The 26,364-nt window shown below is 37.4% G+C and overlaps 2 protein-coding genes across 2 annotated transcripts in view; both read left to right on the plus strand.

The window, feature by feature from the left end:
* PCDH15 (protocadherin related 15) overlaps positions 1-20,381 on the plus strand; it is a 731,887-nt gene extending 711,506 nt beyond the window's left edge. The window contains exons 33-34 of the mRNA XM_045081472.1: positions 15,464-15,572; positions 18,372-20,381. Coding sequence (XP_044937407.1) covers positions 15,464-15,572; positions 18,372-18,923 — 661 coding nt within the window. The 3' untranslated portion in view covers positions 18,924-20,381. The remainder of the gene's footprint in view (positions 1-15,463; positions 15,573-18,371) is intronic.
* On the plus strand, positions 3,040-5,029 carry LOC123392432 (protocadherin-15-like). The gene has a single exon (XM_045081440.1). The coding sequence runs from the start codon at positions 3,291-3,293 to the stop codon at positions 4,620-4,622; it is 1,332 nt and encodes a 443-aa protein (XP_044937375.1). The 5' UTR covers positions 3,040-3,290; the 3' UTR covers positions 4,623-5,029.
* Positions 20,382-26,364: the final 5,983 nt, after the last annotated feature.

Raw genomic sequence — 26,364 nt, forward strand, 5'->3', positions numbered from 1 at the left:
GAATATACTTTTCATTATATTCTTCTCAAAAGAGACTGCTGTAATGCTTCATATTGCTCCCACAATATTTGGAACCTCTAAGCAGTATTAAATCATCCACATTTGAAAACTCTTAGATTACTGAGAAAAGACTTCACAGATGTTTTCCATAATGATGCTACTCTTATAACCTGATTCCTTTTGGACTTACTTAACTTGCCTATGTTTTAAAAATTCAAGAGTAACTATTTTGGGACATGAGATGCAGAACAACCAAGGAGATGATAAAATTCTGAATATGGCTGAATTAAATCCAAGACAGCTTTTATCAACTGGAATTTGGTGGAGTTGAGGGACTAAAACACATTCAACTGTGTTACATTTGTAGCATTTACTAGTAGGAATAAAGCAAGCCTCAAAAATTATGAAATTTACCTTTTAATGAGACAACTTGTTTTAAACACATGTATCAATATTATTGCACAAGGTGATGTTAAGTTTTAAAAATGTTAAAACAGATTTTAATGTTGTGTATCTTAATGCTAAAATTGAATTTAATGTTTGACAGTTGAGTGCTTGGCATTCCATTTCTAAAATAATATGGTAAAGGATTCATGCTTTAAATATAGTTTTAAAAATTTTTAAATTGAGTTGAAAATTATGGTCTCTTTTTGCGTTACTGGTGAATGTAGGAATTGAGCCAATATGATTTGATTCTCTTTATATTAACCACCTCTCTCCAGAAAAAAAAAAAAATTCAGAAACTAAAAAGACTTATGAGTAAAGTTTTCTGTTATCTGAAGTTAGTGGCATATATTCATTTTTACTTAACAAAAGTAGATACACTGTAACATCATCTGGAATAAATATAGTTTGAAGGTGACCATTTTCAAATAGCAACATTTAAGAACTACTTTCATTAGAAAAATCGTGGTAGACTTAGAAAAATTTTCAATTATAATATGTATTTAATGAAGTATTTTGTGTTCTTCACATTTAAACATCTTTAACAAATGTTTAAGCTATCTATTTAAAAACTTTATATAGGGATTCTAACCATATGTTATTAGAAAATAGATTAGCTTCAAAGGAATTATTACCAAATTTAAACAAACAAACAAACAAAAAATCAAAGGTCATTTTGAAAAGAATCTTAACGATCTAATAATGTCATACAGATTCAACAGTTGGTCTGTAATATATTTACTTTCTTCCAAACAGTATGTTTATCTTCTTTAAAAATCAATGTGGACTAATTTTTCAGTTAGGACATAGAAACAATTCTTAGATTCTCATTTAAAATAACTGTTTCGGGATTGAAATCAACCATATGTAATGAAGGTAAATTTTACCTATGTATAGGAAACAGATAGCTAGCTATTTTATGGGATGAGACAACCAAAGAAATGCCATATGGTTTTATCTAAAATATTATTACATATCAGAGTAAAAAAAATATATAAAACCATGCATTTTCTTTTCTGGATATACATATCAAATGTTTACATCAAGTTCCTGTTAGTATTTTCATAACCACCTCAAAGTAACTATAGTTCAAACTCTTTTTTTTTTTTTTTCTGTCTCATGTTTTCTCTTTCCCACCTGTGGATACATAGGCATAAGTAAGTAAATAATATCATTCTAATATGAGGTGTTAGGGAAAAAAGATACAAGAGAATAGATTAAGTTTTACTCTAAATGTAGTGACCTTCATCATTTTACCATGGAGTCATTTGCTTTTAAAAAGAAATTTCTGTCTTTCATATCTCATTCACTTTTGGTACCTTAAAAACCTGTACCTCCCAAGAAGTATATCAAAATTCTTGCTCTTAATTTTTTAAAAGTATTTCAAGATGTCTCTTAATCCAAAGTGGTACAGTTCCATTATATAGGTAGTTCTTAGCAAAAACAAACATATTTTTTTTAAAAAGTACCAAATAATGTGTCAAGTCCATTTAAAAAAAAAATGACTTTGCAAGATCAAGAGAAGGATTTGATGTCTATTGAATGCAGATTTTCTGTTCTTCCCGTGTTATCTGGGTGGGCCTGATACCCCAAGCCCAGCTGTGAGGGTTCTTCCTTAGTAGTTTGTTTCTTTGTGAGAAGGCACAGTAACAGCCTCAGCTTTATATATAGCATTGTATTGTCTCGCCTGTTTTGCTTTTCAGCGTGGCCACTTAATTTTTATTCACAGTATTTCCTTTTATTTAATTCCTGCTGTGTGGGTAAATATTAAACATTGAGATTGAAAGCAAAGTCTGAGGAGAGGGCATTCAAAACCCGCCAGCCTTCCTGGCCGAAAGTTCCCAATGCTTTCAATAGTGATATGTGCTTGTGTCCTTTCCCTTAGTTGACTTTCTCACTCCCAGCCACTGTGACTCAATATCAGTGTATGAGCAGATCTTCCAGGGATATTGAAACTATGTGACTGGAACATAAGTCTTTTAATTAAAGTCAGTCTTGGCCAAAATTTGACACAGATCATATTTAAAATAAATACCAATAGGCCCTCTTGTTATTTGTACTGTTCATAGCATTTTATAATGGATTCAGCTTAAAACTGAAATAGAAGGAAATAATCTCTGTTCAGGTTCTAGCATAACTTCAATTTCTCAACTGTGATTTTGACCTCGATGAGAGAAATTCTCCCACCTGTCCTTGAAGACTTTTAATTCTCTAATCTAGGGAATAGAGAATTCCTTTCTGTATTCTCTTGTAAGCTTTGTCTCAAACTGGAGAGTACTTTTAGCTCCAGGACAGAATGACTGAGAGGAGAGATAATGGTACCGATTCAGACACAGCTAAGGATCCTTCTCCCCAGACAGACAGCCCTGAGTGTTGTCCACCAAAGCAAAGGATATGAAACCATTAGCCAAAATGCTGGTTTGCAATTTGGAATCATGATTTCTACATAAGAAAACTGTTATGTGTGGTCATGGATACTTTGCTGTATCAAACTCATTAGCCGCCCCCCCCCCAAAAAATCAGTCTTATGGATTGATGCATTTTCTTAAAAAAAAAAAAAATTTCTCATGCTACTCACAGCTCTCAAGCTTTTCTTGCCCTGCCTTTTTGAGTACAGGGACATGACAGTAATGTCTGGCTTTGGTAGATTAGTGTTATTTGGCCTTCTATATTTTGAAGTCGTAATGAGAACCATAAAGACATCTTTCTCATGAAAGCTGTGTCACGACCTGTTTCCTTACATTTCATTATCTTCTTTTCTTTCAAGTCTTTTCCTTCTCTACCATTTCCAACAAAGCAGGGGAAATAAGTCAGTCTCGGAAGACAGGAAAAGTCCCCAAACTGTGATGCCCTTTTCTTCCAGCACTACTGAGGCTCACAAGCAGGCTCATGTAGATGGATCTCTTAAGAACAACCAGCCCAAGTCGGTAAGAAAATTCACACTGATGTCTGACGAGGATGCCTCAAGTATCCACGGTACTCTTTATAAGGAAACTCTAGATCCAGGACCAGCAAATTCAGACTTTTTACTAAGGACAGATTTTATAGACTCATTTTTACCCAAAACACAAGCCAGGAGTAAGTCCCTGAGGGGCCCAAGAGAAATGTTTCAGAGGATGTGGAATCAGCCAGTCTACTTCCCTCAGAGACCAGTGTGGGAACTTCCCAAGAGACCAGAAGCCATAGAGCTGGAGCAGTGGCAGAGCAACAGGCAGGAAGGTGGAAAGGAAACCACTAGAACCTTTCCAAAGAGAGGTAGCAGCAGTCCCCGGCCTACTGTTGGAGATTCGAATGTACCCGAGAGAGGAGAAACAAGGCAAGGTGAATCACTGCTCACACACGGAGCAGAGCCCTTGGAATCTCTGCCTTCAGACTCCTCCTGTTTCTCTCCTTCATCTCATTCTTCTTACTCCACTTTGCCAGCTGTTTCAAGAACCGTGGAACTCCTGTCCGAACCTGATGTCATCCTCTCTCCTGCTGACTGTTGCTTGGAACTTTCTCCTTCAGTGCCCTGCGTTTTAAATTCCCCAGGCTTTAGGAGAGAGACACCCACATGTACGTTGACAGTTGAAACCAGAAGAAACATGTTTGAAATCATTCCCAAACCACCAAATATCTCCCCTCCTCCCCCTCCTCCTCCACCTCTTGTCCTTAGTCCATTTGCTCTTTCCTGTCTTCCCCCTCCTCCTCCGATTCTTTCACTTTCTGCCCCTCCTTCTCCTTCCTCTTCTTCTTCACCTCGTCTGCCTTCACTCCCCTCCCTCCCTCCCCCCTCCCCGCCTCTCCCTTCTTCTCTGTCTCTTCCAACTTGGGCTCCGTCCACTAAGCGTGTCAGTGTCCCCATTGTTCAGCGCACTGTCAGTGAGACGCCCCCCAAGGATATGGAGTCCTCTGTCAGACAGCCGCCAGCCTTTGCAACAGCACGTCGTGCAAATTCCCAGAGAGAACCAAAGGGCATCCTCAAGCATATTAAAAACTTAGCCGACCTTGAAAAGTCGGTAGCTAATATGTACAGTCAAATTGAAAAAAACTTCCCACCAACACACAACTCAAGACTGGAAACTCGTTGCCCTCCAGAAACAGAAAATGTGGAAGTGACTGAATGCAACCAGGGGAATTTACACGGTATTGTCGAGGGCACTGAGAACCTGCCTGACAGCCAATCTACTTCACTGTAATGTTGATTTTCCTGTTTTAACTGGACAACTCTTTTGTTGACCGAAATCTTCAAGTGGAGGCAAATTTGAACATTAAAGAAGATTCCATTCTTTTACTCTAAACTCAGTGCAATGCTGTTTTTCCTCATTTTTTTTTTTTACTTTCAAAGATTATTAACCTCATCATTTCTAACTCATAGATTTACCTTAATTTTCTTAACTACGAAGTAGCATTATTTGTCTGCATTTATTTAAAAAGTAAGTAATTTCAATCTATTTTTCAATGGGAATATATGGGCAAGAAAGTTATATCTCCAGCTTAAACCAATGGCCTGTTAACATGTTAATGCAGTAATACCTACGTTTACTTTCTGATCATAGTTTTACTGAATGCTCCTGGAAAAAAAAAAAAAAAGCAAACTGTTAAAATAATCCCCCCAAAATTATATCATAGGTTCTGTTCTTTCCTTGAAGTCTATGTATTTGGTAAGCTTAAACACTACCAAAGTAAAAATGTCATGTATCCAGAAATGCAGGATTTGACAGATATGGTATTCGGAAATAAATACCAGGTGCTGTAAGATATAATCATCTGTTTTCTTACAATGACATTCTTTACTCTGGCTTGCTTTTATCTTACTAGTATGCTTATACATTTGAAAAATCTTTTACTTTTTAAATGATGGTCTTATTCTGTTTATTTCTCATTATGCTTTCTCTTCCCTTCTTTACAATGAAAATAAATCTTGAATCGTGGCTTTTGTAAGACATTTCACTGTACCCACAAATGTTTAAAGTGGTCTTCAGTTTTGCTTGTCCACATGTTGATATCATCTCATAATTTTATCAGAAGATTCCCCTTCAAGGAAAATATTTTTCTCCAGTTTAATAAAATCCTAATAAGTTTCATCAAAATAAGGTTCAATAAATGTCTATGAAGGTTTACCTACTACGATTTTAGTTAATATTTGATGAAAATTATAAATATTTTTATTAAGCTTATCAATAATATTAAATGTTCATCAAAATTTTAGAATAGCATATTGGATTCATTTCTATTTACCTTTCTTTAGATAAATCATCCAAATTTAGTTGGATGAGGAAAATACTAACACTTTGAATAGAAATCAAGAAGGAATATATCTAGCAAACTGTCCTCAGTTTTATATAGGCCTTTACTCTTTATATTAGGCAAAGAGGATAAAAATGTATACTTGAGAATGGAATTTTATGTTGTAGTTGTTCTCAGAACTCAACTTGGTAAATTCTTAATGGCATCAGCTCAGCTAAGTGTTACCTTCCTATCTTTTTAATGAAAGTTACACTTGACCAGCAAGTAATTACACTGTTTTCCCATATAACACATGGAATAAATTGTATTTGTAATTTCCCACTGTGAATACAGGTGTAATTATTTGATTCTTCTGCAATTCTATTATAGAAGATAAAAGTCTGCACAGAAAAACAAAGCAAAGTATATAGGCAAAGGTCTTGCTTGAAAATTTCCATTTTAAGTATATTAATATAGCCTCAGAGAGGGCCTTATAATGCATCATTTCAAAGGTTTTGTTCAGCTCTTACATTATGTGACATTTCTTCCAGAACGTGGTCTGTTATCCCTGTTTAATGGTATCAGAGTTTAAAAAAAAAAAAAAAAAACTATAGATCTAATTATTTTCATTAGGTCCTCTGATTCAGATTCTTTTCATCCAAATCCAGAGTAACTTATTTCTTGGGGTTCTTGAACATGATTTTTTTCTCTCTTTCACTGAAACACTTCAGTTGGAGTTTTTGTTGGCAGCTGGTCATATGCATGAGAACTTGTGCTATTTGGCGGACTCTGACAAGGTATTATTCATAATTGTGTAAGCCTTTGATATGACTGTGTGTTTTTTAAAAATATTTTGTATCAACTTCTTGAATATATGAAAGAAATTCCTTGAGAATATATTCTCTAAATAATTACAAAGACATATAAAAACTCCAAATAACAATCTCATGTAGGTATCTATAGCCTTACTGAATCTGTAATGTTTTCTATGTCATTTTTATAATATTTGTCTAAATATCTTACTAGTATCTTGTGCTTTTTAAATGAAACATCCATTCCCATGTTTGTTTGGTTTTCTTTTTAAATTTATCTTTTTTTTAAGATATCATTTGTTTATTTGACAGAGAGAGAGGGATCACAAGTAGGCAGAGAGGCAGGCAGAGAGAGAGGAGGAAGCAGGCTCCCTGCCGAGCAGAGAGCCCAATGCGGGGCTTGATCCCAGGACCCTGAGATCATGACCTGAGCTGAAGGCAGAGGCTCAACCCACTGAGCCACCAGGCACCCCTCCATTCCCATGTTTTATATTTACTTCAGTTTTTTACATATATATTCTATTTGGAGATCTCCAACTTTGTCATAGAAGTCAGTTACAATATCTGCGTAAGACCTATTATGAGTACACAGGCCAAAATACTATTCCTCTTCTCAATCCCTGAACCCCCACAACCTGACAACCAACCTCCACAGAAAGAATATCATTTTTTCTTCTGCATAATTATGCTCTAATTAGTGCATAAGAAATTATCAGATACCTTTTTAAAAGATGAAAGTAGGTTACCATACATTTTCCTTATTGTTAAAAGTAAACTTAATGTAAAGAAGTAGTGTGAAGTAAATAATTAATACACGTTGAATATAATCTACATAAAAATGCATTAATATTATATGACTGGTCTTAGAAGGACCGAAAGGAAGTCATGTTAGTTGTAAGCCCACAGACAGTGATATCCACTGATTCTGTTGTGTGCTTTTTCCAAGTGACTTTCTGCTTTTGAGCTGAGACAGACAATACAAATAACCACACGAAAGGTAACAGAAAGGTTAATGGAAACATGGAGCTCATCTCTTGATATTTCATTCTCTACATGTATGAAAAATACTGCTAATGAAAAAAGTTAGCTTAAATATCCTGCAGAATAAAGTTCAGCTTTGGCTAGACACTTTATTTCATGTATGTGACTCAATTCTCATTACTAAAACCAGAGTATGAGTGTCTCTATCTATGTCTGAAAGATACAAATTGAGGACACTTCTAAATGCTTTAGAAGGATTATCATTCTCATAACTATTGGCAGAACCATAGAAGCAAAATTCACTAAAGAACCATTTCAAATAATGAATTGCCAACAAGATTAAGTAAGCATTATACTACCATTATTACCAACCATTTCAATCAGTAATGCCTTAACCACTTAAGATTTGTTCAGATAAGTAGACTTATTTTGTAAAGGCCTTGTAATAGTTTAAAGAAATTTTCTAGAGAGATATGTATGTGCCTCTTCATAGCAGTCCCTAGCTTTATATATGTGGTTCATAACAGCATATGATACATATAGGTACTTTAGATCAACTGTAAGTAATAGATAAAAATCTTTATAACTAATGGCATTCAACACTGAAAGCATTGTATACTCTCCCCCACCCCAGGTACAGCTGAACATTTCCCCAACTTGTGGCCAATGAACTTTATAAATCTTTATTTAATATTGAATATGAAATGGAAGTGAAAATATTTAGCTCTTATATTTATGTCTAATAATGTCACTGACCCTTAAAAGCTAGTCAGTATTCTGCATTCATTATTTTTAGAATCAATTGATTCAAACAGACAAAAAACAGCTTACAAATGTTTGGAAGAATATATTCTAGTCGTTGAGGTCATTTCTCATTCTGTACCAATATACTCTTCATGTATAAAACACATCTTTTCCCCAAATGAGTATCTTACATGTATCAAGACTTGGCAAGGTTAGAGATGATATAGAATATTTTTAATCCGGTTGATAATAACAGAGTCAAAGTGTGTTACTATACACCACTGAGATAAAATAGATTATTTCAGGTATGCTGGTGCTAGGGTCTGGCCTGCTAACTTTGTAGTCATAGAGGCATGAAACTGCAACCTTCCTGTCCTGATAAACTGCCACAAAATGTGTTTCTCACTGAGACAATTTTTAGTGAAAATTACCTTCTCATTTTTCTCAGATTAAAAAAAAAAATCTTATCTATACTTTTCTTGAATCTGAAACTCTAAGTTGTTTAATACTGATCTCTCTGTTTCTGCCTTGCAGGAGAGTTTATGCATCAGAGGTAAGGGCTTTACAGTGTTATATAAAGCTACTAGGAAAATATTTACCTTCTAGGCAGGACTGACTTTTCTTGCATAGCTAGGATATTTTCCTTTACTTCAATAAAACTTAGAAGTACGCTGGGCTATTTATTTTCTTTTATACCTGTTGCTATTTTGTTCTGAGGTTTTAAGTGAGTGAACAAATATCAAATGCTCACCTTTCCAAGGATAGATTTATTGTTTCCTGAATTGCTGTTACTCAATATTGTGACATTCACCCAAATTTATTTTTCTAAGGCTAGAAATGTACTTTAGAAACCTGGGACCTTTGTTTCTTTTACCAGAGTCCAAGTCTCCTTCCTAACACATTAGAACTTAAGATCTTAAAGAGTTTTAGAAAGTCAGACTATGAGAATGCTCAGGCATTTGGAGAAGATAGTGGGATCTGGCTAGCTGCTCTCAAAGTGGTACTGCCAATGAGGTCACCAAGAACCTAGCCGAATTTAGCAGACAGCTTCCCAGTCAAGAGAGTGCAATGAGCTCACGACCTAACTGGCCACCAGCTGAGAAAGCGTGAGTCCTAATGTATTTGGAAATCAGGCTGAATGCATTTCAGAATAACTGGTTTTCAGAGACAGGTAACAGATTGGATCAGACTGTCTCTACGGCCAACTTCCTCCTCCTTTAAATGAATGCCTTCAGTAGACAAACTCACTCACAGCCTCACGAAAAGTCAGTCCTGCCTTCAGTCACCTAGCTGTTCTCCGGCTCATTTCTGAAGGCTGATTCGCCACTGGAATTGTCTCCCAGGATTTCTCTGCCCACATTCCCAATGTCGTTCCCTTTAAGATTTGTGTTGTGTATCCCTCAGAGTGGATAAACCAAAATTTGAAGTATGTCTCTTGTTCGCACGTATTATAGTATAAATGATCAGGAAACACACCGTAGAGACCGTGTTTTCTTTAAATGAGTAGGGGTGAGGCTGAGAGTAAGTAAGGAGTGATCCCTGCAAAATCCAAGGAAGGACAATTTCCCGGATCACAAAAGAATTTCTGAAAGCATGCTCAGTGTTCGGCTGTAAGTAACCCACGTTTTGGTAAAAAGAAAAACAGGGAGCATTTCTTAACTACGACGATGCGTTATGACTATATGATTATGTTATGTGCTCTACCCTTCTCACTAATGAACCTGATTACATTTAATGTGGGGAGAAAAAAGAGGGGCAATTTAAAACAAGGTTAAACTTGTTCAAAATAATCCTGTGGCACTTGAAGTGCTTTTAAAATCGTAAATAACTTTTTATACAAAGAAGAAGTTTGAACTGAAAAGTTACTTACAGGTTTTCATCGATTAAAGGTTATTCACTTTGATGTTACCTAAAACAATGATGAAACAGAAAATAATTCTTTGTTATTTCACATTCCAACATCAACAGTCAAAATATTGGTAGCTATCACATGAATAATAATTCATAATCCTAAGGTAACCAGTTTTAAGCTGTGGCCTTTTTTTCTCTTTTCAATCATGATCTCCCTTTTCCACCTGAATTATCTTCTAAACCTTTTTCTATTTTAATTTCCTTTGGCAGCAACAGCAACTGCTGAGGCCTTCTCTTCTTAAACCAGAGGTATCAATTTTCTTTTTCTTTTCAACCTCACTGAATCTCCACTATATTTTATGTCACGTTAAGGCCTGTCCAACACGCAGCAGAATGTAATCAAGTGGCATGATTTTCTAAGATGGAGAAGGGGTGGTTTAAAGTAGAAACAAATATATAAATAAGTAAGCAAGCTAATCACTTCTCTCTTGCTTGTGGGGGGCTGAAATTCCAAATTTTTATCTTCATTCTCTAGGAGTTAGACAAATAAGACCTTTGCTCCTATTGAAAGCAAGCTATCATTGAATAAGACAAATCATGAACTGTTTATTTATTCCAGTTCTTTGAAAAAAGTTGATGGTATTTTGATAGGGATTGCATTGCATGGGTAGATTGCTTTAGGTAGCACAGACATTTTCACAGTATTTGTTCTTCCAGTTCAAGAGCATGGAACAGCTTTCCATTTCTTTGTGTCTTCTTCAATTTCTTTCGTGAGTGTTCTACAGTTTTCTGAGTACAGATCCTTTGCCTCTTCACTTAGATTTATTCCAAAGTATCTTATGGTTGTGGGTGCAATTATAAATGGGATTGACTCCTTCTCTTTCTTCTATCTTGCTGTTAGCATATAGAAATGGAGCAGATTTCTGTGTGTTGATTTTATATCCTGACACTTTACTGAATTCCTGTATGAGTTCTAGCATTTTTGAGGTGGAACCTTCTGAGTTTTCCACATAAATTATCCTATCATCTGCAAAGAGTGAGAGTTTGTTTGACTGCTTCTTTGCTGATTCGGATGCCTTTTATTGCTTTTTGTTGTCTGACTGCTGAGGCTAGGACTTCTAGTACTATGTTGAACAGCAGTGGTGATAGTGGGCATCCCTGCCGTGTTCCTGACCTTAGGCAAAAAGCTCTCAGTTTTGCCCCACTGAGAATGATATTCACTGTGGGCTTTTCATAGGATGGCTTTTATGCTATTGAGGTGTGTTTCCTCTTTGCCTACACTGTGAAGAGTTTTAATCAAGAAAGGATGCTGTGCTTTGTCAAATGCTTTTTTTCTGCATCTATTGAGAGGATCATATGGTTCTTGTCCTTTCTTTTATGAATGTATTGTATCACACTGATTGATTCGCAGATGTTGAACCAACCTCGCAGCCCAGGATCAGTCCCTCTTGGGCGTGGTGAACAATCCTTTTAATGTACTGTTGGATCCTGTTGCCTAGTATTTGGGTGAGAATTTTTGCATCTGTGTTCATCAAGGAATTGTTCTGTATTTCTCCTTTTTGAGGGGGTCTTTATCTGGTTTTGGGATCAAGGTGATGCTGGCCTTGTAAATTGAGTTTGTACGTTTTCCTGTCATTTCTATTTTTTGGAACAGTTTCAGGAGAAGAGGTATTAATTCTTCTTTACATGTTTGTTTAGGTTTTCTATTTCTTTCTGGTTTGGTTTTGGTAGTTTATACATCTCTAGTACTGCATCCATGTCTTCCAGATTGTCTGATTTGTTGGGATATAGTTGCTTCATTTTCATTTGTTTCCATGAAATTTTTTGTTAGTTAGATCCATTCATTCTTAAGTAGGATGTGCTTTAGCCTCCATGTATTTGAGTTCTTTCCAACTTTCCTCTTGTGATTGAGTTCAAGATTCAAAGCATCGTGGTCTGAAAACACGCAGGGAATGATCCCAATCTTTCAGTACCTGCTGAGACTGGATTTGTGACCCAGGATATCATCTATTCTGGAGAATGTTCTGTGTGCACTAGAGAAGAATGTAAATTCTGTCACTTTGGGATGGAATATTCTGAATTTATCTGTGAAGTGCATCTGGTCCAGTGTGTCAGATCCTTGTTGATGTTATGCTTGGATGATCTGTTCATTTCAGTGAGGGGGTATTAAAGTCCCCTACTATTATTGCTGATGTGTTTCTTTGATTTTGTTATTAATTGGCTTATATAATCAGATGTTCCCATGTTAGGGGCATAAATATTTACAACTGTTACAACTTCTTGTTGGATAGACCCTTTATGTCCTACCTTATTTCTTACTACAATCTTTTAAAATCTAATTTGTCTGATAAAAGGATTGCTACGTCAGCTTTCTTTGATGTCCATTAGCATGGTAAATGGTTTTTCACCCCCTCACTTTTAATCTGGAGGTGTCTTTGGGTCTAAAAAGAGTTTCTTGCAGACTTCCTATCGACTTCATATCATGTCTTTTGATTGGGTCATTCAGCCCATTTACTTTCAGGGTAACTATTGAAAGATATAAATTTAGCGCCATTGTCTAGCCTGGAAGGTGACTGTTACTGTTTATTGTCTCTGTTCCTTTCCAGTCTATGTTACTATTGGGTTCTCTTTCTTGATTAGAGGACCCCTTGCAATATTTTTTGTAGGGCAGGTCTGGTGATTGCAGATTCTTTTAGTTTCTGTTTGTCCGGAGTCAGTGAGGTTTATCCAATGTACAATTATCACAGCTTAAAAAGTTTCACCTGGCTTCTAAGACACAGATTAGTGTGTCTCTTTTCAAAGTTTATGCAAACAGGATTCAATAGAATCCTGTGTCCCATTGACACCAGACTTCTGTTGCTCATTGTTCTGTTTGGGAGCGTCATTTCTGTTACTGGGTGATGCAGTAGTGTGTATCTCATGGACTTGTGCCTCAGTTCCAGTTTTTGGCTGTTACAAATGATGTCTTTTGGTGCACAATTGTACACACTTATGTTTAGCATATAAATGGATCTATATTGAATTTTTGTGAAAGGATATGCATATTTTTGACTTTTGTATTTTTGCCATTTTCCAAAGGATTTGGTGGATTTATAAAGTGTCTGAGAGATCTAGTTATTCCATATCCCTGCTAAAACATGGCACTGCTGATTCTTCTGTTTGTTTGTTGGAACCGTTCTGGTGGGTAAACTGAAACAGTTTTACCATTGAAATTGGACACCTTTGCCAAAGTATTTGTAAGCTGCAAAGTCACCAGAGAGTAGTAACATGAAGAAGCATCAAAGGAAATAGTGGAAGTGAATGGAGGTTATTAGATGCGAGTGAGGAGCACATGGGAGACCTGACTGTGGTTATGGGTAGGGCGTAAACAGTATGGCAGAGGACAAGCAGTAACTAGAACACGAACTGCTGCCAGTAGTGCCAGCAACTAAATTCATGACATAGAAATGGAGCCCAGTGCTGCGCTGCCATCTTGTTATTTTTCAAGAGAAACACAAATCCTGATTTTTTTAATCACATTTTCTGATTAGATTTTGGGCAACTACATTCAAGCACAAATGAGGGTCATTGTCCATATCCACCATGAAGCCTGTGAATTCCCCACTTTTTAGTAACTATTTTTTTCCTGACTTATTACTAGATCTAGGCTGACAGAATTGCTATTTAAATAACAGATGACCTCAGGGATAAATACCTACCCATTTTACTGTGGGCGCTGATACTTTTTCCTCCCTCCCTTTGCTTATTTCATTGCACAATTCATTTGGTTAAGTTTTACAGTTCAGCCTACTTGAAATGTTAAAATATAATGACATTGAATTTAATAGTTATTTAAAACTAGTTATATGTGTATAAAAAATATGTATTTTTTTCCCCTCAGGAAAAACATCTTTCTGTTAAGAGCAGAGTGACAAAATCAGTAGTTTAGAATTTAGAACTGAAACCTTGAAAGGGCTGCTGTCCTGACAATTTGTTTTTAAGTAATTAAGTCCAGAATTAGCAGTATGTTTTTAAATGTAAACATTCTTGAGAGGTATCACTCATAAATATCATAATTAATGTATAAATGATTACCAGGAAATTCGTTCATAAAAATAAATGTAATGAGCAGAAGTGCTCGGGGTGCTGTGAAGCTGTTATCAGGAAGGTAACTTTCTCATTCCCTCAAGGCGAAAGTCTATTTAATAATACAAGTTAAAACAGAGTGAAGTATGAAATGTCTACTGATAGTTTTAAAAGTTAACCAAGAACAAGTGATATGCTCGTCTAGAAAAAATGTAGCTTTTTTACTCCCTCAGGTCTAATAACATAACCTTATTTCACGTCAGATAGTTATAGCTAGAGAAAGAAGTTTTGATTATGTTTGACTAACATGTGTAATTAAAGATTTTTGGCAGGAGTGTTCTAAGAGTCATGGGATTCTAGGTCTGGAAATAAATCTGAATTCATTTGATCTAAAATGTGATAAGAATCTATTTTCAAATGTGATTTCTTTCTCTGAACAATAGGAGTTATCCATGGAGTCTGGAATTGATCCTGGCCAGGAATACGGACAAGATTATTACAGTTATGAGCATGGGTACATCTTCAGATTTTTTTTATCCAGTATCAGTATTTTTTTATGAATAATAAGCTACTGAATCTTATTACTAGCACTTGTGTTATAAATGTCACTTCATCAGTTTCATCTTTGAAAAGGAATTACGTATCTACTTTTAGTTTCAGTCAAGTTTTATCCATTTTTCTACATTCAGATCTGGTTTGATGTTCCATGTTGATACTGACTACAACTTTAATGATGCAGTAAAATGATTCAAAATTATTTAAATGAGAAATAGAAATCAAACATATTTGCTCAATTCCTGAATTCACCATTTAGTGCATATGAGATGTTTATCTAACTAGTCAGGCTCAAGATTTTCCCAAGGGATTAAGAAGAAAACATATTTTAGAATCTAGTAATAAGCATTTTAAGTCACTATACACACACGTTAACTGATTTCTAGAGATACAGAAGAGGATTGCATACACCATTCCAGACCATGTTTGAAGCAGATCTTCACTGTAAGATAGAAACGTTATGTCCTGAATAAGCTATTTTTTTTTACAGAGAATCTATTTCCTGCTCTAAATTCTTCAACTAATTAAGGAACTATATCCCCTTCTCTAAGCAACAGTCTCTCCCAAAACTTAAATCTGAAATAACCTCTTTTTACAGTTGCTCTAGGATACCATCATGGCAAAAACCACTGGCCAACAGGTTGTAGTTCTTAGCTATGGTTTTGTAACTAGTTGACAAGGAGCATGATAGGCACTGTATAAATATCTGCTGATTGAAGGATGAGAATAAAGAAGAAAAAAGATCAGTCATGGTTTCCAGGACCTCATGGAAACATGCTAAAGGCTGTAAGTTTCTGTTTCAGGTATGAAATGCCTCAGTATGGAAGCCGTCGCCGTCTGTTACCACCGGCTGGACCAGAGGAGTATGGGGAGGTAGTTGGTGAAGCCGAGGAGGAGTATGAGGAGGAAGAGGTAATGCCATAATGTTTAACCCTAGTTGAATAGCAGGCTGCAAAAAATTCCAAAAATTTTTCATCCTATTCACTTACTACTCATTTTCTGTAGAAATTTAATAACGCAGACCATTTCATTGCCCTGTTTATAGAAGGAAATTAATTGTTGTGAAAGTTTAATTTATTTCCTTCTATAAAATGTTAAATGCCTGAAATAAAGCCACAATAAAGTTTATATTTTCTAAAATCCTAAAAGTTAACATTATAATCAAATACATAAACACTATTCTGCAAAACGGTGGTTACTTTGGTAACCACATTGTCTGGCATACCTAAAAATCATGGAAAAGTACAGTTGCCAGACAGAAACAAAATATTACCGCCAATATGTTTAACAGAATTCTGTCATGTATGTCTTAATTAACATGAGTCACTTTGCCTTTAATATCTACTTGGAATGTTCATGTAAAACAAAAACAAATCAATGTCACTGTAGCTTTACCCCGTTTAAAATTGAGAAAATAGTCAACTGTCACATAATTTCATTAAAGAAACCATAGGGATAGAGGAGAGGTGATGATTACTTCTTTCTCCTTTGATCTAAAATCTAAAATAAACTCTGAATGAGAAAAAAAAATTAGAAGGCCTTAGATTTTAGTACTGTATAGTATAAGCCAAAATAAAATACTTCTTCGTGATCACTTTGCATCCAAACGCAGTGGGGATGAATGGTGGAGAACTGGGTCTGCTTCTCCGAAACCAGTCATAACTCTGCAGAGTCATCCCTGCTTGACTTGGGTGCGACAAGGTCCTAGCCTAACCAGCCTCGAGCTGACGGTTCAATTGCCTTTTCGTGATTTTCAGGAAGAGGCAAAGAGAATTAGAAAACCCAAAGTTGAAGTTAGAGAGCCTAGTGAGGAGGAGGAAGTAGTGGTCACCATTGAGAAGCCACCGCCAGCTGAGCCCACGTACACAACGTGGAAGAGAGCCAGGATCTTCCCAATGATTTTCAAGAAAGTTCGAGGGCTCGCGGACAGAAGGGGCCTCTCTGAACTGGAGGGGGAAGAGTGGCAGAGACGCCTTGAGGAAGTGGATAAAGATTACCTGAAGCTCACTCTGGACCAAGAAGAAGCCACGGAAAGCACGGTGGAGTCGGAGGAGGAGTCCTCCAGCGACTACACGGAGTACAGTGAGGAAGAGTCCGAATTCAGTGAGTCAGAGACCACGGAAGAGGAGTCCGAGTCAGAGACCCCCTCGGAAGAGGAAGAGAGCTCGACTCCATCTTCAGAAGAGTCAGAGTCCACAGAGTCGGAAGGGGAGAAGGCCCGGAAAAACATCTTTCTGGCCAGAAGGCGGCCTGTGGTTGAGGAGGTCAAGCCGGTCAAAAGGAGAAGAGAGGAGCCCCCGGAAGAGCTGGAGGAAGAGCCAGCAGTGGAGGAGGAAGCAGGAGAGGAGACTGAGCTGGGCCCTGAAGAGGAGCCCACAGGCCTCGAGGTCCCCGAGGAGGAGGGCAGTGCAGAGTCTGTTTCAGTGGAGGCAGGTGGGGGCAGCGAGGAGGAGTCCGAGCCAGGCAGCAGCGTCAGCAGCAGCAGCAGCGAAAGCCAGTCCGGAGGGCCCTGGGGCTACCAGGTGCCCGAGCGGGCCACCCACAAGAAAGCACCCCGGGAGCAGCCCCCGGGAGCCGGCTCTGAGGACGACAATACGGCACTCTGAGACGGGGCCCAGGAGGTGGGAGTTTGCCGTGGCGAGTGCTCTTGCGTGCCGTGCTTTCTGTGTGCTCTCTGCAGTGATGCTCCAAGGGAGGAATGTGACTGTGACCTCTCGCTGACCTAGGACTGGAAGCATGCCAGGAAGGGGAGCATATGTGCGCACCGAGTAGACTTGTACGTCAGAGCACATTAGGGTCAGACTGCCTCATCTTCCTCTGTTAGCCATCCCAAAGACGAGCCCTGAGTCCACAGTTGGTATCTGCCAGTGGGGTTTCTGTGAATGCACTGGGCATTACCAGGGATGCCCTGCCTGCTGGGATGGATTTCGGGAGTATATGGGCACGTTTTTATTTCATCTGTAGACAATAAATCATTAGGACAACACTGGCAACAACTGAGGCCTCTATAAAAGTCTACTTTTGCATGTGTGTACATTTCAGCTGAAGAGAAGGATTGGTAAAAGAAAAACAAACTTGTCGAAATGTCCATTGTGTTCCAGTTGCTTACTCGAGGAAGTTTATAATCATTCATTTTCATTTTTGTGTATTACTGAATGATTCATGATGGGAAGATTCTTTCTTTCCAGGTCACATCTGTTGAAATAAAATGATCCAGAAAACCAGGATATTCCAAGTGAATACAAAAAGTTTGGCTAATAATGAAATGTTAATTAGAAATTAGAATGATGCAGCTTTAAAAAGTCCTTAAAATTTGGAAAAAGGAAGTATTGTATTAGTATAAACAGACTATACTAATACGGTGTGTTTTCTTCAATTTGACTTTGTAGAAGAACAGAGCAACTGTTAAACAATGGATCAGATCCTTATCTAAATTTAAGTAACACATACACTTTTCCCTTTCATGTAGAGCAGTAATCTGATCTAGAATACAAGTGCTTCCTAAAACGTCTGCTTCTTAACTGGGCAACCCCTTCTTCAGAAGTTAAGCTCTAAAACCAGTGGACAGTTGGCGGAAAAGAATACAAGGTCTCCTCACCTCTTCTGAGTTCTTTAACCTTTAATGGCTTTCTGTCAACAGTTTTGAATTTCGCAGACCTTGTCCCCTTTGCTCCTTTCATTCCTTTGACTCCCTGTGTTTTATTTTGGCAGTGGGCGAGAAAAGGAATGATCAAGTTAGTTGTGGATCGCGAGTACGAAACGAGCTCCACTGGCGAAGACAGTGCTCCGGAATGTCAGAGGAACCGTCTTCACCATTCTGGCACACACAGTAACATCAACGGCAACATCTACATTGCCCAGAACGGGTCCGTGGTGAGAACCCGCCGGGCCTGCCTCACCGATACCTTAAAAGCGACTTCTCCTGGGCGCCTGGGGAGGCACTTTAAGAAACTTGACAAGCTGGCAGTGACACACGAGGAGAGTGTTCCCCTGAACACATTATCAAAGGGGCCATTCCCTACTGAGAAGATGCACACGAGACCAACTCTGGTTACATTTGCCCCTTGCCCTGTGGGGACCGACGGTACCTCAGGGAAGCCACTGGGGTCCAGGCTGAAAAGCACAGTTGAACAGGAGTCCGTGGTTGACAGGAAGAACATCAAGGAGACTTTGGAATTCCAGAGTGACCACACGCACTCAGACGACGAGGAGCTTTGGATGGGCCCCTGGAACAACCTCCATATACCAATGACGAAACTGTGACCGGTTTTTAAAAAAAAAAAAAAAAAAGTTATTTTGATTTTTACTTCAGTTTTTAATAAACTGCGCTTTTTATCGTCACTGAAAAAATGATGTATGGGATTTATATCACGCACACAAGCTGAAACTTTGAACGACATGCTTTAAAGTTTAAAAAGACACAAATTTGCACTTGCCTTTGTATCAATTAATTGTTCTTCCCAGATAATCTTTTTGGACAGACTCTCGATTCCCTGAATGATCTATCATTTAAACTTACCATTTAGCTGTTTGGTTGGGTCTTGCCTTTTTTTTTTCCCCCATTTTAATAAATGAGAAATAATTTACTAAGTAATCATTTATATTTGATTGATTAACCTAGATTACTCTTCATCTCTAGCTTCACGCAGTGTTTTTTGGTACATGTTGTGGATTTACTTTTCAAAAAAAATGGGGAAAATTAGAGGATTTTATAGGAAATGGGTTTATACAGTTGCTGTCTATACCATCCTGATTTTTTTAAAGATAGCAAATGTGAAAATCTGTAAATTACTTAGAATCATGAGCTTATTTTCCTTATTGTCTGATATAGTCACTCAGATTTTTACATATGCATCTGTTGACCTTCTAAACAACACTTGAAATCATATCTCTTTTATAATTATCACTCACAACTTTTCCTACTGCCCCCCCCACCACACACACACACACTTCATGAACACTCCATCCACACAAAACACAGGTGATTTAGTTTTGCCACCTGAAGTGAAATAATTATCTGGAGCATCACAGAAATCTCCCCCTCAGCTAAAGCTTACTGAGGTGGGAAAGGACCAAATTGTCAGTAATGCATCTAGAACCACAACTTCAGTATGAAAGATGAAGTCAGAGCAGAGAAGTCTCACATTAATGTCATCGGTCATGAATATTTTATAAAGTCGGTGTAAAGGAATTTGGCAGGGTCAAGAATTCATATAATAGGTGAAACACCTACAAAGGGTATAAATCCATAGCTTCAAGTGTATTATAGTATTATCACTTCTCCTCGGTCCAGCTTATTTATGGAATATTTTAATACCCATAATATTTATGTGCATAAAGTGCAGAACCAGAAAATGATTGCCCGGGCCTTTTTGTTTGTTTGTTTTTATCAAAGAACAGAATCTTGGTTTTTCACCACTGAACAAAGCACAGTGTTTCATCATTAACATAAATGAAAACCAAGTATCCTTTCAAAAAAAAATAACAAAAAACCAAGCCCAAGATACTTGCCTTGTGTGTTGCGTATTCTCAAGATGTGAAAAGGATGACACAATATAAGAGAAAATTCAGAATTGTAGTGAATATGAGTTCATATGATATAGAGTTCCCCTTAAATTTTGCACACTATTGACAAAGTTAAGATTTCAATAAAATTCTCTCATGCATGCTTATTATATGGTTCAGAGAGACTGAATAAATGCACTTCTAATTTCTCTCTCACGTTTCATAGTTTAAAAATTGTTGATTATAATGCTATTTCTTTCTTTCCAAAGGGAATGAATTATATGTAACATGAACTTGCCAACTTACATTTTTTAATTTCAGGTTTCAAAAAGTGCTTGAGATCAAATGCAGGAACATCTCATTTATCTGGCATAATTGGAAATCAATGTCTTCTATTACCCTACCTGGAAAAACTACCAGCATTAACTGGAAAGAAATGTGGCATTCTAACATTAGCGTGTTAGAAATACAGAGTCTTGCTCATACCCCCAATCTACTTGGGGGTCTCAAGTAGGGGGTCTCAAGTAGGGGGTCTCATTCTTTTGACAAAGAATGACCTGTACCACTCAACTCCAAAGCTTACTCCTTAAAGTACCAAACCAATTGTTTTTAGGATACCATATTTCGGTTAGAAGTTAGATTGCACATATTATATTTTCCTACTTGTTCAATCAGAGATCACTCACTACATTATTTCCTTCATGTCTGAGGGTTGTCTCACCTGGCATCCCATGATGTCACTTTGCAAGAGTTTTATCTCTCTTTCTCCCATTTCAGGCTGTGGTATTTAACTAATTTTGTCACTTCGCCACTCTCCAAAATTTATCTTCCAGTTTATTTCTAATTCCTGGTGCAAAAGTCTGTGTTTTTGTTTGTTTTGCTTCTTCTTGCAAAATTATTAGACCTGATACAGAGATCAGGCATGTGGATTCAAACAAAATCTGGTGATTCACAGAAGCTTTTTGGGACTGCTATTGGGATCTGAGCACTGTTCAAAAGAGCTGAAGTCGGCAGAAGACTAATGTCTTGATAATAAGAGATTTCACTGTATTTTAAGGCTCACTTTTTATAAGGAAAAATCAAAATACCACAACCTACTTAGCAGACATATTTCTGCAATTTCTAGTTGACCGCTTCAGTAAAAACAATCATGAAGTTAACCTCTCCCTAAGTGAATAGAGATAGTATCAAGGTAAGCAGCATTTGCAAAGAGCAACCAAACCAAACATTTGGTCAGTATATTTTGAGGTAAAGTATACGCAGCAGCAAGAACAGTACCAACTAAATATATTAAGTCTGGACTGAATCAGTTACTTTGATAGGACTTACACTGTTCTAGAATAGTCTGACTCAGGATTAAAATTGTGGAGCCCAGGGGAGATGTCCAAGTAGTTTAAACTTAATACTTGACATAAATGATGTTTCTATGTAAATGCTTGTAAAGAAATAGGTGGTTATTTTTCCTAGATAGGCATAGTGATTGTTGTTCTTAGTCCATACTGGCTTTCAATCAGGAAGAAGGAACGTGAGATACCAGCTGCTCAAGATGAGAACAAACTGCTAAGACTATTACTGCTAAACCTGCAGACTTCAGAAGATCATGTGGGCAGGGAGGGCCAGTGGGGGAAGAATGAGACCATAAAGTTAAGGTGACAGAACATTTGTGACCCTGGCCATCAGCTCACAGATGCTACCTTCTTGGCCCAGCCTTCTCGTTTTCCTTAATTATAGACTCTGAGAGTTGTCATAGAATCCTAACTGTAGGTTAGCCAAAAGGATCTTTTTAAATCCAGAAAAAAAAGACATTTGCCTTGAATTTCATATGTGATATGTCACTTGTGTTATCAGCCCACATTGTTGTGTTTTGATTTGTTTTAGACCACATTGTGAACAGGGAGGTTGAAACACGTTATTTATCCTAAGTGGTTCTTCCAAAAAGGATAGTGACCACTATTAAATGACCATTAATCGCATTTGTATATCTAGCCAGAAAAAGAAAAAAAAAAAAAGAATAGTGATGCTTGAGGGAAGACATGTTCTTTCTTTTCTTTCGTGAACTTTGCTTTTTTCTTGTTCTGCTCCACTTTCTGCAATCTGTCCGCTAAGTGGGGCTTCTGTATACCACATCAGTTAATTCGTAAAATAGGCAGAAAGTGCTAATCTATTCTCAGGGCAGATGCCCACTGGTGCCTGCAAATAGTGATAGCCTGAGGGATAGGTTCCAAATAATATTGAGGACCTCTATTTTTATGGATAGTTTCTCCCTCTTCTCAAATGATACCATCAATTCCTTTGTTTTACTTGTCTCTCTTGTTTTTGCATTTGTGGACCTTGATCTTTATAACGATCTTTACTTTTTAGACTGGTATGTTTTCTTCTAACTGCAATTTACTTTAAATTTATGGTAAGTTAAGCACGTGTATGGAAGATTTGAACTTTGTCTATGGTTTGGGAAATTATCAACACATTCACTGCTTTCCAAACACCTATTTTTCCTTAACAAATATTACTTTACTGTATGAGGAATATGAATTAGAAATTTTCGGTTAAAATGCATTGTTACTCACTACACAATGTTTCAAAATAAATTTCCATTTGGAAAAAATTGTTTCTCATTATTCTGTCAGGTGGGGATAAAAATCAGTAACTATTCTCCCATTTATATGTTTAGTCTTTTCGGTTTGATAGCACAAGAAAAACCTGCTCTGCAGACTCTTTGAATGATGCAGAGAAAGGAAGCATCCTTTAAAACTCTCATCCTTTTTTTAGACATTTCAGTCATGTACACAAGTCTAAGAAGGATGGACACTGTGTTTCCTAAAATACTGGCCATCTATTTGTTTAGAAAACAATATAAATACTTAAACATGAAGGTGTTCATATACAATCAGTTACATTCTTAGAAATGCTAAATAGGAGGCACCTGGGGGACTTAGTCCATTCAGCCTCTGCCTTTGGCTCAGGTCATGATCCCTGAGTATTAGGACTGAATCCCACATCAGGGTCCTTGGCCAGGAGGGAGTCTGCTTTCCACTCGCCCTGCCCTCCCCCCAACCTGTGTTCCCTCTCTCTCTCTTTCAAATAAATAAAATATTAGAATAAATATATCAAAGAACATAGCTGACATAAAGTTACATTAGGTCTTAAACAGGAGAGAAGTCTTATATTTCAGAGATTTACAGTTTGTACACTTGTATATACATCTAATTATCCATCATCCACCTCTCTGCCTACAGGAAATATGCCATATTTCCCTATGAGAACTTTGTAATGCAGCTGATGATATAGTAATTTTAATTTCCTTTTATCTCAAACAATTAGGATTGGGAAGAATAAATTTTCTAAGACAACCATCATGAAAACAGAATCCCCAGTCCTTTGTCATTCTGGTGTCATATCACAGGTAGAATTCTATGTATCCCTATATTTCCAGGGCCCACACACCCTACATAAACAATAGCCATTAAGGAAAATATTGCGTGAGTTCATTCTTGCCATCAATGTGTAACTTCGTGCATGTCATTTTACAATTTTCCCCCTTCATTGGAACATGGCACTAATAACATTCACTTCAACTGAGAGATAAAATCAAATATTTTAATCTGTACCTACTTGGCCATTTCTATAATGTGGCTATATTTACAGAGCAGAAGATTAGACAACCTCCTTTGCATTTTTCTCCACAAAAGCCTTCTAATGTTTTACTGGCTAAATGCAGGTATACATTTTATTGATCTAGTCCACAGAGTAGCTATTCTAAGTTACAGGTATAGGTCTTCAAAGAGAAAAGAAATTTATAGAACTTTTCCCCTGGGCTTGGGCTTCTATATAATTTTCTATATAATTTAAAAAAAGAAGCACCTGTCAAGAGAGTAAATGCACGTGTGGGGCCACTGAGAAGTCTCAACCAAAACCTGCTTCATTTTCATCTAAACACTTTAACCTTAAATGCTCTTTCATGAAATCACTGAATTAAGACTGGTTCTTTTGAATTTGATGTGAAACAGAAGGTTTTTATAAAAATCTGGCCTCTAACCCTAATTTCAACATCACGATTTACATAAAAGAGCATACTGACAAAAAATGGTCTGGAAATTTCAGTAACTGTGATTCTGTGTCCCTTTGCTACCTACTTGCCAGGAGATTTCTTTACCTCTGGCATCTCCTATAAAGAATTCTTATCTCTCAAACCCTATAAAAATATTCATAGGACAAGGAGGAGAAAAGAAATTTTAGCTAGCTTTTAAATAAAAAGATAGACAAATATATGTAGCTACAGATGGGACAGAGAATGTAAATGATACCTATGTAAATGTTGGATAAACATAAAAATGGTATGAGCCCATGTTCACATATTTAAATTGACTTTAGTTACACAGACATATTTAAATTCATATAAATAAAACAACACATTCACCCAAATACTACTTTTACTGACTCTCACATGTCACCTAATTTTATTTATAGTATTAAACTCACCATCAATATCCATCAGTGTGTGTTTTCTCCATAGGGACAGGTATTTGTGCTTATAATATTAAGACAGTTATTTTTTAGATGGTGTGCGAAGGGGCAACTAGAAATATATATTCCTGATACACAAATATTTGCCTTTTAAAAGTGGCTCATATATACTGTATGCCTTTTCAAACTAACCCTTAAAGGCTTATTCATGCCAGCATGTATAACTGAGATATCACAGCTGCTATAACCTGCTTGGTGAGCAATAAGCATAGGCTACAAAAAGTATCTAAAAAGCATTATTAGATTTCTATCAGGTCCTGGCTACCACCCAGACACAGATTTATCTGAAGAACCACCAATCTTTATTTTAGTGCTGAAATAATTTGGATCCTAACCTACCAACACATTACTATCTAGTCAATATTCCAACGTGCATATCAGTCAGTTTCCCAATGTTGCTTAAAGAATACATTTTGGGGAGCGAGAAGCAAGATGGTGGACAAGTAGGAGACCTAAATTTTGTTGGATCCCAGGAACTCAGCTAGATAATTATCAAACAATTTTGAACACCTACAAACTGAACAGGAGATCAAAGAAAAGGATAGCAGCAATTCTATGAATAGAAAAGTGACCACCTTCTGGAGGGTAGGACATGCGGAGAAGTAAATCTGAAACAATATATGGAAATATACACCGTGGGGGGAGGGAGCCTCCGTCAGCCGGCTCCAGAAAAGGGATAGAGCAGTGAATCAGAACTTTTAGAAGTCTACTCCACTGAGGGACAATGGTCCAGAGGCTAATTGGGGGTGGGGAGGGTAGCCTTTATGGGGACAGTGTGGTCTCAGGCCCTTGGGGTCACAGAAAGACTGGGAGTGTCTGAGTGTGGCAGAGATCCCAGATATCAGAGCGGGGAAGCCGGCTGCAGAAATGAAGGTGAGGAAGGGGCTCTCAGCTCAGGGTTGCTATAACCATGGCCCACAGCCCAGGTGGGCTACTCCAAGGACCCAACAAGTGGCAGAACCAGGAATAGCCCCCTTCCTCCCCCAGGAGGAGCAATGCAGCAGCATGTGACAGGAATCTGCTGGGTCTGGAGACTCCAAACAGAGCCATGCACCAGAGAAAGAAATGCTCGGCACAGGCCTGGTGAGCTCCGAGTGTGGCCAGAGACCAAGGAGACAGGAGTGACTGACAGTTTTTCTCTGAGGGTGCACTGAGGAGTGGGGCCTCAAGCTCTTGGCTGCTATGGGCCAGAGATTGGGAGGCCTCCCTTTTCATTCTCCTCCTCCAAAGTTAAATGGAAAGCATTCAGGAAACAAAAACTATTGAGAGTAAACCCGAGCAGATTACTTAGCCCGGCCCCTGGCAAGAGTGGTGCAATTCCACCTCGGGCAAAGACATTTGAGAATCACTGCAACAGGCCCCCTCCCCCCAGAAGATCACCAATAACATCCAGCCAAGACCAAGTTCACGAATCAACAAGAACAGCGGAACTCCAGAGCTGATGAAATACAGAGCATAGAATTTATGGCTTTTCTCTCCTGATTCTTTAGTCTTTCAAAGTTAATTTTTTTCAACTTTCTTTTTCTCTTTTTCTATTTTTTGGGAGGATTTTTCTTCTATCCTTGCTCAAGCAACATCTTATTAATTCCTTTATTAAAATTATTTCTTAATTTTCATTTTTACAGTCATATCCTATCCACTATATTTAACTATATGTATATTACTCTTTAAAATT

The sequence above is a fragment of the Mustela putorius genome, unplaced genomic scaffold, assembly GCF_011764305.1.
Source record: "Mustela putorius furo isolate JIRA1106 unplaced genomic scaffold, ASM1176430v1.1 tig00000577_pilon_pilon_pilon, whole genome shotgun sequence".
NCBI classification, from domain to species: domain Eukaryota; kingdom Metazoa; phylum Chordata; class Mammalia; order Carnivora; family Mustelidae; genus Mustela; species Mustela putorius.

Excerpts from the sequence above, each read along its gene's own strand:
- LOC123392432 (XM_045081440.1), top strand. The coding sequence starts at position 3,291 with ATGCCCTTTTCTTCCAGCACTACTGAGGCTCACAAGCAGGCTCATGTA.